This window comes from Rana temporaria, chromosome 12 (genome assembly GCF_905171775.1).
Source record: "Rana temporaria chromosome 12, aRanTem1.1, whole genome shotgun sequence".
Taxonomy (NCBI): Eukaryota; Metazoa; Chordata; class Amphibia; order Anura; family Ranidae; genus Rana; species Rana temporaria.
The window spans coordinates 4,504,664-4,519,902 of record NC_053500.1 but is presented as its reverse complement, the minus strand read 5'-3'; the positions used below and the strand labels follow the sequence as shown (position 1 = coordinate 4,519,902).

At 47.3% G+C, this 15,239-nt stretch overlaps 1 protein-coding gene across 3 annotated transcripts in view; it reads right to left on the bottom strand.

The window, feature by feature from the left end:
- EYA2 (EYA transcriptional coactivator and phosphatase 2) overlaps window positions 1-15,239 on the bottom strand; it is a 183,015-nt gene that overhangs the window by 63,596 nt on the left and 104,180 nt on the right. For all 3 annotated transcript variants that reach the window (XM_040331413.1, XM_040331415.1, XM_040331414.1), the window contains one exon: window positions 612-679. In XM_040331413.1, the coding sequence (XP_040187347.1) occupies window positions 612-679 (68 nt within the window). The remainder of the gene's footprint in view (window positions 1-611; window positions 680-15,239) is intronic.

Sequence of the window (15,239 nt, the reverse complement as noted above, 5' to 3'; positions counted from 1 at the left end):
GTATTTCCAGCCAACATTTTTTTTTTTTTTTTAAAGCAAGTATGCTCTATTGCAGTGATGGCGAACCATTTTGGAACTTCATTTCCCATGATGCTCAGGCACTCTGCAGTGTAGTGGAGCATCATGGGAAATGTAGTTCCAAAACATCTGTGGTGCCAAGGTTCACCATCACTGCTCTATTGAAAAAATAAATGTCTGGAGCTACATTTTACATACAGGTAGTATAAGGACCTGAATTTGTCTTTTTATTAGCTTCCTTTTATTTCCATGGATAGTACAGCATACGCAACACTGGGAGCTTACTGACAGGAGCAAAGATACGAGAGAAGCAACACTCATTCAGCATGTTGGGGGATGGGTGACCAAACTTTACTGTCTGCCTGCTTTGTGGGGGGATAGGAGGATCAAGGATATGGCTGTAGTGTCTGGAAGGAGTTCCTTGACTGGCCAAACAGAACTCTTCTGGCAGATCTAACACAGCCGTTCAGCCTTTTCCCTTTAATAACACGGGTCTATATAACATCATACCCTGAGATATTATCAATGACCAATGTAGAAATAGTTCAACAGATAAAGATACATTTTGCAGATTCTGGTGCTCGGAGCTGTACCTGGTGAACGCCGCTAAAAGCTCCGCTATTGGTCAGGCTGTTCGCTTGTTGATAGATTCCAGATGGACCTGCAGGATACAAAAGAGAGGAAAAAAAATAAAAATGTAACACATAACAGAAGTAACATTTGAAAACAACTTGCTCAACACTTCCTATTACATCCAAAACAGAATCCGCAACAATGTATAAGTGTAGCGCTGTATCTGCAGCTCCCGGGTCCTGATGATGAACTGCAGGCGGTGCCGACATTGCAGCTCCCCAAGTCCATGAGGTTAGCCGGCCCGTCATAGGTGACCCCTGCCTCCCCCCCCCCCAGCAATTCTCTAATCATCTGATTTTTAAATCTCGCATATCATGTGATTCCATGACCAGGGAAAAAAGCGTTATTCCAGATTCAGATTCTGCATTATTATTACATTTTATTCAATTTAATAAATGTACCCCTATCAAGAAAGGGCAAAGAAGAAGAAAGAAGAAAGAGGAAAGAGAAAGAAGAAAGAAGAACAAGGAAGAAAGAAGAAAAGGGATGAAGAAAAAAGAAGCAGAAAAGAAGGAAGAAAAAGAAAAAAGGAAGAAGAAGAAGGAAGAAGAAGAAAGAAGAAAGAAGAAAGAAGAAAGAAGAAAGAAGAAAGAAGAAAGAAGAAGAAGAAGAAGAAGGAAGCAAAACGAATAAAGTAAAAGAAAGAAGAAGGAAGAAAGGAGCAGGAAGAAGAAAGAAGGAAGCAGAAAGAAGGAAGAAGAAAGTAAAAGAAAGAAGGAAGGAAGGAAGAAAGAAGAAGAAAGATAAAGAAGAAGAAAGAAGATGTCGGAAGAAGGAAGCAAAATAAAGAAGAAGTATTAAGAAGTAGGAAGCAGGAAAGAAGAAGAAAGTAGAAGAAGGAAGAAGAAAGAAATAAGAAAGTAGAAGAAAGAAGGAATAAGAAAGATAATGAAGAAGAAAGAAGCAGAATAAAGAAGAAGTATTAAGAAGAAGGAAGCAGCAAAGAAGAAGTAGAAGAAAGAAGGAATAAGAAAGTAGAAGAAAGAAGGAATAAGAAAGTCGAAGAAGGAAGAAGAAAGAAATAAGAAAAATAGAAGAAAGAAGAAAAAAGGTACAAGAAAGAAGGAAGAAGAAAGTAGAAGAAGGAAGAAGAAGACAAAATAAAAAACAACATACAAGAGAAAAATCCAACAAACTAGCAGAGAGAACCACCCTGGAAGTCGTTCTACTGACAATGTTTCTATCTGAATAATGATGGTGCAACACAGGGAGTCCTTCTGGTGTCTACAGGAAAAGCTGTCTGATATGTGAAAGTCGGCGCCCCCCGTCTCTGCACCGAACGCATGCACAGCGCCCTTCCTGCAGCCTACAAAGATTGCAGTTATTTACTGAAGGACGCCTCAGTCTCTGTTCTGAGGTTGCTGGCTCTGTGGGGGTCCCTCTGCCGCCACTTCAAAGTCTTACACTGGAGGTGAGCGCTATGTGACCACATTTTTTGGGTTCTGATGGACGGAACCCCATGGTGGCACGAAGCAGAGACAAGGTTGAAGAGTGCAGAAAGGAGGGTGAAGAGATGTTAGGAATGGTTTAACACAAAACTCCACTGGCACCAATATACAACTTTCTGAGTTAATTTTTTAACCATTTTTGTAATATGAGCCTCAAATAAGCAGCTGAATAGTTTACTGATGCTGGAAAAACCTTAAAATGACTCCACTTGTATTTTTAGACACACGGGACAAGGGGTGGGCAGGAGGAGAACCAGCCCAGGGAGCAGTGGTGGGGGGCATCCCCTTACAAGCTCCAGATCCGTGGCTATCAACCAGCGAGCCGTAGCTTCATATCTACTCTGAAAGCTACTACTACTGCTGTCACACTGTGCTCCAGCATGCCCACCTAACACACCATTTGCCCACGGCTGGCAAGAAGAACCCACTTTGCATGTGCAACCACCTACTAGTTGCTAGAAAGAAAGCAATTGGCAATGCATGTGCAGTGCACACTCCATTGCAACCATGGGCAGCTGGAGAAAAGGGGCAGAGAATGGGCGCAGAGTGGTTCACCCATTCTACGGAATGCATTAGAAAAGGGGGAGGGGGGGGTTACACATATTTGGCCTGGGCATTAGACGAACCTATCCCAGTACCGGCTGTAAACTGACACCATTTAATAGGTGTGTCCTAATTGGAAGATTTCCTCTCGCCTTCTGTTCTGGTGACAAGTGTAACATTTCCGATCTCCCATCACTCTCCGTATCACCAGGACAGAAATATAAACTGTGGCCCAGATTCTCAAAGGAGATATGACGGCATATCTCCAGATACGCCGTCGTATCTCTGAGTCTGAGCCGTCGTATCTATGCGCCTGATTCATAGAATCAGTTACGCATAGATTTGTATTAGATCCGACCGGCATAAGTCTCTTACGCCGTCGGATCTGAACTGCATATTTACGCTGGCCGCTAGGGGCGTGTACGCTGATTTACGCCTAGAAATATGTAAATCAGCTAGATACGCAAATTCACGAACGTACGCCCGGCCGACGCAGTACAGATACGCCGTTTACGTTAGGCTTTTCCCGGCGTAAAGTTACCCCTGCTATATGAAGCGTATATGCGGCGTACCAATGTTAAAGCGGTCCTCCACCCTAAAGTGGAGTCCCGCTGATCGGAACCCTCCCCCCCTCCGGTGTCACATTTGACACCTTTCAGGGGGGAGGGGGGTGCAGACACCTGTCTAAAGACAGGTATTTGCACCCACTTCCGGCCACACGCTACGGGCGAAAGACGGGCATTCCGTCACATCCCGTCTGTCGCCCGTTGTGTGCTGGGAACACTCGGCTCCCAGCACACAGCGTGTGAGCCAATCGGCGGGCGCAGCGCGACTCGCGCATGCGCCGTAGGGAACCGGGCAGTGAAGCCGCAGCGCTTCACTTCCTGGTTCCCTCACCGTGGATGGAGGGGGGAGCAGCAGGGTGACGAGCGATCGGCTCATCCTCTGCTGCGATCACCGCTGGACTCCAGGACAGGTAAGTGTCCTTATATTAAAAGTCAGCAGCTGCAGTATTTGTAGCTGCTAGCTTTTAATATATTGTTTTAGTGGCACATCCGCTTTAAGTATGGACGTCGTTCCCGCGTTGAATTTTGAACATTTAACGTCGTTTGCATAAGTCGTCCGTGAATGGGGCTGGACGTAATTTACGTTCACGTCGAAACCAATACGTCCTTGCGGCGTACTTTGGAACAATGCACACTGGGATATGTACACGGACGTCGGGTCACAAGTTATTTACATAAAACACGCCCCCCTGTTCCACATTTGAATAAGGTGGGCTTACGCCGGCCTATTTACGTTACGCCGCCGCAACTTACGGAGCAAGTGCTTTGAGAATACTGCACTTGCCTGTCTAAGTTGTGGAGACGTAACGTAAATAGGATACGTTACGCCCGCTCAAAGATACGCCGATCTACGTGAATCTGGGCCTAAATATGTATTCATATAAAACACAAAAAATATATATACAAAAATATGAAACACTGTACACCTATAACAAAACTGAATAAAGCCCAATGGTGAATAAGAAGAACATTTCCGCCACCATATGTGAAACTTTAACATTTCAAATGATTTTCAAAATATGTGCCCCTCATCGTCTTCAGGAAGCGCACTTCACCAAAAGTGTGTGCCTATCCTTTAACGGATTAGGCAATCTGAATTACAGCGGCGGGGGGGGGGGGGGGGGTGTTTTGGAAGTGGCTGATTAGAGCCAGAGGCTGTAATAGGCTTCCTGGTTAGAGCCTGTGGACTCTAATCAGCTTCCAAATGGTTGAACAGAGTGCGCACACAGGCTGTGCTGCTCCCTGTTTAACCACTTCAATAACACTTATACACCTTCATGCCCAGGCCAATTTTTTAGCTTTCAGCGCTGTCGCAATTTGAATGACAATTGCGCGGTCATGCTACACTGTACCCAAGCAAAAATTTTTATAATTTTGTTCCCACAAATAGAGGTTACTTTTGGCGGTATTTGATCACCTCTGGGGTTTTAATTTTTTGTGCAAAAAATAAAAAAAGACCGAAAATTTGAAAAAAAAAAGGTTTTCTTTGTTTCTGTTATTTTTTTGTTGTAAATAAGTACATTTTCTACTTCAATGACGGGCACTGATAAGGCGGCACCGATGGGCACCGATGAGGTGGCACTGATGACGGACACTGATAGGCGGCACTAATGGGCACTGAAAGGTGGCACTGATGGGCACTGATAGGTGGCACTGGTGGGCACTCATAGGCGGCACTGATGGGCACCAATAGGCAGCATTGATGGGTACTTATGGTAGCACTGATTGGTACTTATGGTGGCACTGATAGGTGGCATGGATGGGCACTGATGGTTACTGATAGGTGGGCACGGATGGGCACTGATAGGTGGCACTGATGGACACTGGATGGCACTTATGGGTGGCATTGCTGGGCATCACTGATTTGCGGTCTTTCACAATGGTGCCAATCAGTGCCCATTTGTGGGCACTGATTGGCACATATTTGGCATCAATTTGCATATGTGGATGGCCATGTGGGATGTACCAGGCCATCCACATGCTTTGGACTTCCCTGGTGGTCCTGGTGGCTTCCCTGGTGGTCCAGTGTAGGCAATATGTGGGGGGGGGCTGCGCTGATTAACAATCAGCGCAAACCCCCCCTGTCAGGAGAGGCGCCGATCGGCTCTCCTCTACTCGCGTCTGTCAGATGCGATTGAGGAAGAGCCGATCAACGGCTCTTCCTGTTTACATCGTGATCAGCCGCGATTGGACACGGCTGATCATGTGGTAAAGAGTCTCCGCCGGAGGCTCTTTACCGAGATCGGAGATGCGGGGTGTCAGACTGACACCCCGCATCACTGATCGCCGCGTTGCGTGCCCCCCACGGGCGCGCGCCGGCATGTTATCCTGACTGGACGTCAATAGACGTCCAGTCAGGGCAACAGAACCACTTCCCGGGCGTCAATTGTCTATTGAGCGGGCGGGAAGTGGTTAAACCATGCTGTGTTAGGAAATCGCTTCCCTAACACTGAACCGCCTCTCAGCCAATCAGGTGCCCGGGTCTGGTTACCTTTTACCTGAATTATTTTTTTATGTTGGAGACAGGGTCTCTTTACGTTAGTCAATAAAACGTATCATTTGAACTCCAAACTTTCTGCACACTTCCACAAATGTAAGAAAAACGTTTGGCTTTAGATACAAAGTAACAAAGTAACAATCTAATCTAAAAGATCCCAAAACAACTGAAACCAGCAAACATTTCATTCCTTTTGTTTTAATGAAGAATGGAAGTGCGATGACGGGATTGGTTTTGCGTCTATCTTATGAACAAATTGCGCTAAGTAGAGTCGCTCGTCTTGTAGACAGGGCCTTACACCCCCGCCCCCCTTCCATGTCCTTTCCCCGAAGACCCTGTTTGTTTTGATATAAGCAGCTGGATTAGTTGGGGAATGAACAGCTGAACAAACCCGGCTGTGCCAGAGTTGATGAAGAACTCTCAGAAAGTGACGCCCCACAGGGTTGTGCCGCCACAGCCGATCGGGCGGCTGCATGTAGGCGGCAGAGCGTGGAAAATGGGGCATCTGAAAGGCCGCGACGTTTGCGCTCTTTGCGGCGGCATCCGAGGGGCCCCCCGAGCGCAGGACAATAAAAATGAATGCCCTATTGTCTGTCCGGCTGGTGATAATTTGTCTCTCTACGGCTAAATATTAGTTTTACGATATTGGCAGGAGCCGCCGTGCTCACAGCAATCAGGAGTGTTTGTTCTTGGCAGGAAAAATCAGCAGAAATTCAGCTATAAATCCGCTTTCACAACCTTCTGATTTATTTACTCTACAGGAATCCCAGCAAGGAGCCCATTATATGGGAGAGAAGTCACCTACTCACTCCCAACACCGGGGTATGACAAGAAAAATCCACAACCAAGAGGCCCTGTGAATGGTGAACAACCATGAGCCATAAAAAGCTAGCAATGAGGGACAACCGCGAGGCCCTGCGAATGGTGGAAGATCACGAGGCACTGTCAATGAGGGACAACCATGAGGCACTATCAATGAGGGACAATCATGAGGCACTATCAATGAGGGACAATCATGAGGCACTATCAATGAGGGACAACCAGGAGGCAAGAGGTGCTATTAATGATGGACAACCATGAGGCCCTATCAATGAGGGACAACTATGAGGCACTATCAATGAGGGACAACCAGGATGCAATAGGTGCTATCAATGATGGACAACCATGAGGCCCTATCAATGAGGGACAACCATGAGTCCCTATCAATGAGGGACAACCATGAGGCCCTATCAATGAATGACAACCATGAGGCAAGAGGTGATATCAATGATGGACATCAATAAGGCCCCATCAACGAGGGACAACCATGAGGCAAGAGGTGCTATCAATGATGGAAAATCATGAGGCACTATCAATGAGGGACAACCATGAGGCACTATCAATGAGGGACAACCATTAGGCAAGAGGTGCTATCAATGATGGACAACCATGAGGCCCTATCAATGAGGGACAACCATGAGGCAAGAGGTGATATCAGTGATGGACATCCATAAGGCCCCATCAACGAGGGACAACCATGAGGCAAGAGGTGCTATCAATAATGGACAACCATGAGGCCCTATCAATGAGGGACATCAACAAGGCAAGGGGTGCTATCAATGAGGGACAATCATGAGGGACGAGGTGCTATCAATGATGGACATCCATAAGGCACTATCAATGAGGGACAACCATGAGGACCTATATATGAGGGTCAACCATGGGGCAAGAGGTGCTATTAATGATGAACACCCATAAGGTCCTATCAATGAGGGACAACTATGAGGTGCTATGATTAGTAGTCAACCATAAGGCACTATCACGAGGCATGAGGCGCTGTGAATGTGGGACAGCCATGAGGCTTGAGGTGCTATGAATGAGGGACAACAAGGCAAGAGGTGCTATCAATCTTGGAAAACTACAAGGCGCTATTAATGAGGGACAAGCATGAGGCAACAAGTGCTATAAACAATGGGGCACTGTCAATGAGGAACAATCATGAGGCGCTGTGAATGTGGGACAACCCTGAGGCTTGAGGTGCTATGAATGAGGGGCAACAACAAGGCAAGAAGTGCCATCAATCTTGGAAAACCACGAGGCGATATCAATAAGGGACAAGCATGAGGTAAGAGGCACTATCATGAGGGACAACCAAAGGCATTAGGTGCTAGCAATGAGGGACAACAGCAATGCATAAGGAGCTATGAATGAGTCACTATGATGAGGTATGAGGTGCTATGAATGAGGAAGGATGCCATGAATCATGGGCAATGTCAAAGCATGAGGCATTATGTAGGGCCATAAGTTGCTATGAATGAGGGACAAGGACGAGGCAAAGGTGATACAAATAGGGACCAACAATGAAGCACTAGAAATGAGAGAAAACGACAAGCCCTTAGGCACTAAAAATGATAGATAACAATGAGGAACAATGATGAGGCACTAGGTATGACAAATAAGGATAAGTAATAAGGCACGAGGTATGAGGAACAAGGGTGCGTCTTATGACGAGGCATTAGGAAAATAGGACAACGATTAGGCCCTAGGAATGATAAACAACGATGAGGTATCAGAAATTCACACCATAGCAGGCTGTAACCTCTTTTTCCAGAACAGGAACCTCTGAAAATTTCTTTAATGGCGTCTGTCATGTCCTGGTGACACCTGTACCCTTATTTCTTTTACAGGTGTCACAGGAACAGGAAGTGATGGATAATCTCCCCAAAGGGGGCAAAGGCAGGAATAAACACCTAGCAGAAATGTTAACCCTTCTCCACTGCATTCTAAACTAAAGAGAAACCCTGTGGACAGAGCTAAGATTTAAAAAGTTACAAAGTATCAGTGTGCCGGAGATCAGTAATATTGGAAAATACACATTCAGACGAGAAGAGTGACGAATAGCTGGGGATCTCTGACTTCCGAGATGAGCCTTCCGCTATGAATGGCGCAATAAAGAAAACCGATAAAGAACGTTATTGTTTCTGAAAGGAACATGAGGGGGGGGGGAGAATCCCGCCTTTTAAAGACGCAGCTCTCTCACGCCGAATTATTGGTGAGACATTAATTGTACTGTAAAATGTGCGATTTGACCCCGAACAAATAAGGCCGCCGCGTCCCCGCAGGACAGGCTCCGGGGCCTCGAGGCCGCCATAATCTGAGACTAAATCTAATGCGGAACAGATGTGGTGGGAAGAGGCTGGAGGAGGAAGGAGGCTGATTTTATGGAGAGTTTGGTTTTATGGAGAAAACATCATTCTGTTAGGTGTATGGATATCACGGAACATTTGTATCCAGACCGATCCCCGCATGTCGGATTTATCACAACCACTGCTTTATATACAAGGAAAAATTGTGTATATGAATACCTACAATGAACAATATCTCTTATTTGCTTCCTTTTGGTCAATTAAATCTAGCATTGAAAGTGCAGAAAATACCCTTTGATCCTGCCAAAAATCTTGTGAGCTGTTAGTTGACAAGGAGAGGGGATATAGAAATGAGTTGGGGTTAAGGAGATGAGGATGGTGATGGGGATGAAGTTGGGGAAAAGATGAGGAGGGGTATTGTAGATGAAGTGGGGGAGGAGATGAGGAGGGGTTATGGAGATGAGGGGGAGGAGATGAAGAAGGGGCAGGGCCATCTTAATAGCATCATGGGCCCCTGGGCAAAGAAATGCTCTGGGGGCCCCTACAACGATGACAGTGCAGGTAAACAGACATCAAGTAGGTAGGAGGCAGACTGCCTCCCCTGTGTATCTATCACTCTCAGTGCCATCATGGGGCCCCTAATTTTGGGACAGCGTGGGCTCAAGGACCAGCTGCTTTGGGGAAAGTGTAGGGGCCCCCCATGCAGCTGGGGCCCCTGGGCAGTGCCCAGGTGTGCCCTCTCATTAAGACTGCCCTGAGAAGGGGCTATGGAGATGAAGTTGGAAGGGGGGAGATGAGGAGGGGTTATGAAGATGAAGTTGGGGAGAAGATAAGGAGGGGTTGGGGATGAAGTTGGGGAGGGGTTATGGAGATGAGGTATGGGGGACTAGATGAGAAGGGGTTATGGAGATGAAGTTGGGGAGGAGATAAGAAGGAGTTAGGGAGATGAGCTGAAGATGGGTTATGGAGATGAAGTTGGGGAGGAGATAAGAAGGAGTTAGGGAGATGAAGTTGGGGAGGAGATAAGAAGGGGTTATGGAGATGAAGTTGGGGAGTAGATAAGAAGGGGTTATGGAGATGAAGTTGGGGAGTAGATAAGAAGGGGTTATGGAGATGCGAGGGGGGGGGGGAGTGAGGAGGGGTTATGGAGATGAGCTGGGGAAGGAGATGAGGAGGGATTATGGAGATGAAGTTGAGGGGAAGATGACGTGGGGGAGGAGATGAGGAGTGGTTATGGAGATGAAGTGTGGGAAATGAGATGAAGATGGGTTGTGCAGATGACGTTGGGGGAGGAGATGAGGAGGGGTTATGGAGATGACGTTGGGGGAGGAGATGAGGAGGGGTTATGGAGATGACGTTGGGGGAGGAGATGAGGAGGGGTTATGGAGATGAAGTGGGGGAGAAGAAGAGGAGGGGTTATGGAGATGACGTTGGGGGAGGAGATGAGGAGGGGTTATGGAGATGAAGTTGAGGGGAAGATGACGTGGGGGAGGAGATGAGGATGGATTATGGAGATGCAAGGGGGGGTTATGGAGATGAAGACAGGGAGGAGATGAGGAGGGGTTATGGAGATGAAGTTGGGGAGGAGATGAGGAGGGGTTATGGAGATGAAGTGTGGGAAATGAGATGAAGATGGGTTGTGCAGATGACGTTGGGGGAGGAGATGAGGAGGGGTTATGGAGATGAAGTGGGGGAGAAGAAGAGGAGGGGTTAAGGAGATGACGTTGGGGGAGGAGATGAGGAGGGGTTATGGAGATGAAGTGGGAGAGAAGAAGAGGAGGGGTTATGGAGATGACGTTGGTGGAGGAGATGAGGAGGGGTTATGGAGATGAAGTCGGGGAGGAGCGGAGATGAGGAGGGGTTATGGAGATGAAGTGTGGGAAATGAGATGAAGATGGGTTGTGGAGATGACGTTGGGGGAGGAGATGAGGAGGGGTTATGGAGATGAAGTGGGGGAGAAGAAGAGGAGGGGTTATGGAGATGAAGTGGGGGAGGAGATGAGGAGGGGTTATGGAGATGAAGTGGGGGAGAAGATGAGGAGGGGTTATGGAGATGTGGGGGGGGGGGGGAAGAGATGAGGAGGAGTTATGGAGATGAGGAGGAGTTATGGAGATGAGGAGGAGTTAAGGACATGAAATGGAGGAGGGGTTATGGAGATGAGGAGGAGTTATGGAGATAAGGCATGGGAGAGAAGATGAAGCCGGGTTATGGAGTTGTTGCACTGTTATCACCCACATTGTTTCCCAGTTACCTCCGAGGACTGCAAACATTTCCCTTAATGTTAAGGAGGAGAGGAGAGGGGGAAGTGCTCTGTAGTCTGCAGGATGCCGTCTCTTGAAGTATGGTGAGTGAGTGTTGTCACCCTAGAACTAGCAGGATCACCAGGTGAAGAAAAAGAAAAAATCTTGACATAAAAAAAACTATTGCAGCCGTCACATCGAAGGACTGGTAAGCTGCAATATATTACATTTGCGGGAAGATTAAAAAATGACAAAGTCAGCAACTTTGACTGGGCAGGTAGTATATACAGTATGTAGAGAGGGGGCGTGAGAGGGGAGGGGGGGCTTATAGCCTGGTGCCCATTTCTCCTGTAGGTGGCAGCATAACCCTAGTTAAATATTGCTAATTATTCTCATGAAGCCACGCCCCTCAGTGGATTATAGAGAAGTCAGTGCGATGGAACACAGGCAGCGGAAAATCCATGAATTGTTTTTAACCCTCGATCACTCTCTATAACCTTAAAAAAAATCTTTATCTTTACACTTTACAGCAGTTTAACCGCTTAATGACCGCCGCATGTACATATACGTCGGCAAAATGGCACGGGCAGGCAGAACGACGTGACCACATGTCGCTGCCTTTGCGCGGGTTTGAGGGTCAGATCGGGACCCCCCCCCGGTACATGCGGCGGTCGGAAATCGTCTGGGAGCGATCCGGGACGAAGGGCGCAGCTATTCGTTTCTAGCCGCCCCCTCTCGATCGGCCCCCGGAGCTGAAGAACGGGGAGAGTCGTATGTAAACACGGCTTCCCCGTGCTTCACTGTGGCGGATCGATCGTGTGATCCCTTTTATAGGGAGACACGATCGATGACGTCAGACCTACAGCCACACCCCCCTACAGTTGTAAACACACACTAGGTGAAACATAACTCCTTCAGCGCCCCCTTGTGGTTAACTCCCAAACTGCAACTGTCATTTTCACAATAAACAATGCAATTTAAATGCATTTTTTGCTGTGAAAATGACAATGGTCCCAAAAATGTGTCAAAATTGTCCGAAGTGTCCGCCATAATGTCGCAGTCACGAAAAAAATTGCTGATCGCCGCCATTAGTAGTAAAAAAATAAAACTATCCCCTATTTTGTAAACGCTATAAATTTTGCGCAAACCAACTGATAAACGCTTATTGCGATTTTTTTTTTACCAAAAATAGGTAGAAGAATACGTATCGGCCTAAACTGAGGAATAAAAACATTTTATATATATTTTTGGAGGATATTTATTATAGCAAAATGTAAAAAATATTGATTTTTTTTCAAAATTGTCGCTCTATTTTTGTTTATTGCGCAAAAAATAAAAACCGCAGAGGTGATCAAATACCACCAAAAGAAAGCTCTATTTGTGGGGGGAAAAGGACGTCAATTTTGTTTGGGAGCCACATCGCACGACCGCGCAATTGTCTGTTAAAGCGACGCAGTGCCGAATCGCAAAACCTGGCCTTGGCATTTAACTGCCTAAAGTTCCGGGGCTTAAGTGGTTAAAACGTTTTTTAGTTCTTCCCCCCCCCCCCCAAACTCTCAGAGCAAGTCTTAAAGCATTTACCCATATTCTGATTGTGTAGTTTTTTTTTTGTTTTGTTTTTTTAGATGAATGCTTTTGGCCATTTCATGGCTGCTGGACGCCTGGAAAATGCAAAGCCGCCTGGTAGGTAAAAAATAAAAAAATGGCGGTGCGTCCTAACCCATACAAAGCGTCTGCTGGCAGCCCTTCGCCTTGTAAAACGAGGGATATGTTGGAGAGACGGCGAAGCTGGCATGCGCTCAAATACCGCACGTTTCATTTTTTTTTGTTACTCAAACACACAACTTGGGTTTGGCGAGATCAGATTTGCAGCCACCGTGGCTGTTTTGCATTAATGGCGGGTCACAGGTTAAATACAGCAGAAGCTCAGGAATTTCTGCTTCATTTTCTCTTTTTTTTTTCTTTGACGTGCCTTGACTGCGGGTCCTGCCACAACACACGCTCGCAGAGGAGCAGCGGGGTTAAGTAACTTGCCAAGACCCATGAAGGTTGTGTCTGGGGGGGGGGGGGCTGATTTTTGAACGCAGACGCCGATTTGATGAGACGCAAAGCCTGCAGGGTCGGTCGAATGGATTTCTTGATATTTTAATAAGAATTGCGCAAAGCTCTTACTTATTTAAATATTTTCCTTAATAGCCACATACAGTATTCACTATGTGAGCACCAAATGCCCTTGCATATCCAGATATTACCTGATAAAAGTAGCAGTGACATCATCACTATGCTGTACATAGCCTGCGCAGAGAGCAGAGCTGTGGGAGGGACCCACTCAGCCCCACCCGGCCCCACCCACTCAGCCCCACCCACTGCATAAAACTACAGGAGGGGGGTGGAGACAAGACCAGTCACCCTGCACAAGAAGAGAGAGAGCAGAGCTGTGGGAGGGACCCAGAAGGCCCCACCCACTGCAGAAAACTACAAGAGGGGGTGGAGACAAGACCAGTCACCCTGCACATGGAGAGACGGAGATCTGAGCTGTGGGAGGGACCCAGAAGGCCCCACCCACTGGCCCCACCCACTGCCGAAAACTACAAGAGGGGGTGGAGACAAGACCAATCACCCAGCACAAGGAAAGAGAGAGATCTGAGCTGTGGGAGGGACCCAGAAGCCCCCCCCCCCCACTGCATAAAACTACAAGAGGGGGCGGAGACAAGACCAGTCACCCTGCACAAGGAGAGAGAGAGAGATCTGAGCTGTGGGAGGGACCCAGAAGGCCCCACCCACTGCAGAAATCTACAGGAGGGGGCGGAGACAAGACCAGTCACCCTGCACAAGGAGAGAGAGCAGAGCTGTGGGAGGGACCCAGAAGGCCCCACCCACTGCGGAAAACTACAAGAGGGGGTGGAGACAAGACCAGTCACCCTGCACAAGGAGAGAGAAAGCAGAGCTGTGGGAGGGACCCACCAGGCCCCACCCACTGCAAAAAAATACAAGAGGAGTGGAGAGAAGACCAGTCAACCTGCACAAGGAGAGAGAGCAGAGCTGTGGGAGGGGCCCAGCAGGTCACAGACATTTCCGGGTGCACGCCCCAGGGGAAGCGGCACTATGAAATTAGGTACACAGTGGCACATACACTGGGGCACATCATTTGATGTAACAGAGGAGATTGTAGCAATAAGACGATCCCCCTCCTCCTCCAGTCAGTCCCACACCCCCCCCCCCACACCACAGTTAGAAACACCTCCCTAGGGTACACTACACTTAACCCCTTGATCGCCCCCTACTGTTAACTCCCTTCCTTGCCGGTGTCATTTATACAGAAATCATTGGCTATTTTTAGCTCTGATCGCTGTATAAAGGTCACTGGTCCCAAAAAAGTGTCCGATCTGCCTGCCGCAATGTCGCAGTCCTGCTTAAAATAGCAGATCACCTCCATTACTAGTAAAAAAAATTGCATAAATCGAATCCCCTATTTTGTAGAAGCTAACTATTGCGCAAACCAATCAAAAAATGCTTATTGCGATTTTTTTTTTATACCAAAAATACGTAGAAGAATATGTATCGGCCTAAACTGGTGAAGAAATTGTGGGCCAGATTCAGAAAGGAGATACGACGGCGTATCTCCGGATACGCCGTCGTATCTCTGAGTGCAGGCCATCGTATATCTATGTGCCTGATTCATAGAATCAGTTACGCATAGATTTCCCTAAGATCTGACCGGCGTAAGTGTCTTACACCGTCGTATCTTAGGCTGCATATTTATGCTGGCCGCTAGGTGGCGCTTCTGTATATTTATGCGAGGAATATGCTAATTAGGTAGATACGCCGATTCAGAAACGTACGTCCGGCCGGCGCATTTTTTTACATCGTTTACATTAGACTTTTTCCGGCGTAAAGTTACCTCTGCTATATGAGGCACAGCCAATGTTAAGTATGGACGTCGTTCCCGCGTCGAGTTTTGAAAATTTTACGTCGTTTGCGTAAGTCGTTCGCGAATAGGGCTGTACGTAAGTTACGCTCGCGTCTAAAGCAATGACGACTTGCGGCGTAATTTCGAGCATGCGCACTGGGATTTTTTCACGAACGGCACATGCGCCGTTCGTAAAATACGTCAAATACTTGGGGTCACAGTGAATTTAAATAAAACACGCCCACATCATCCCCATTTG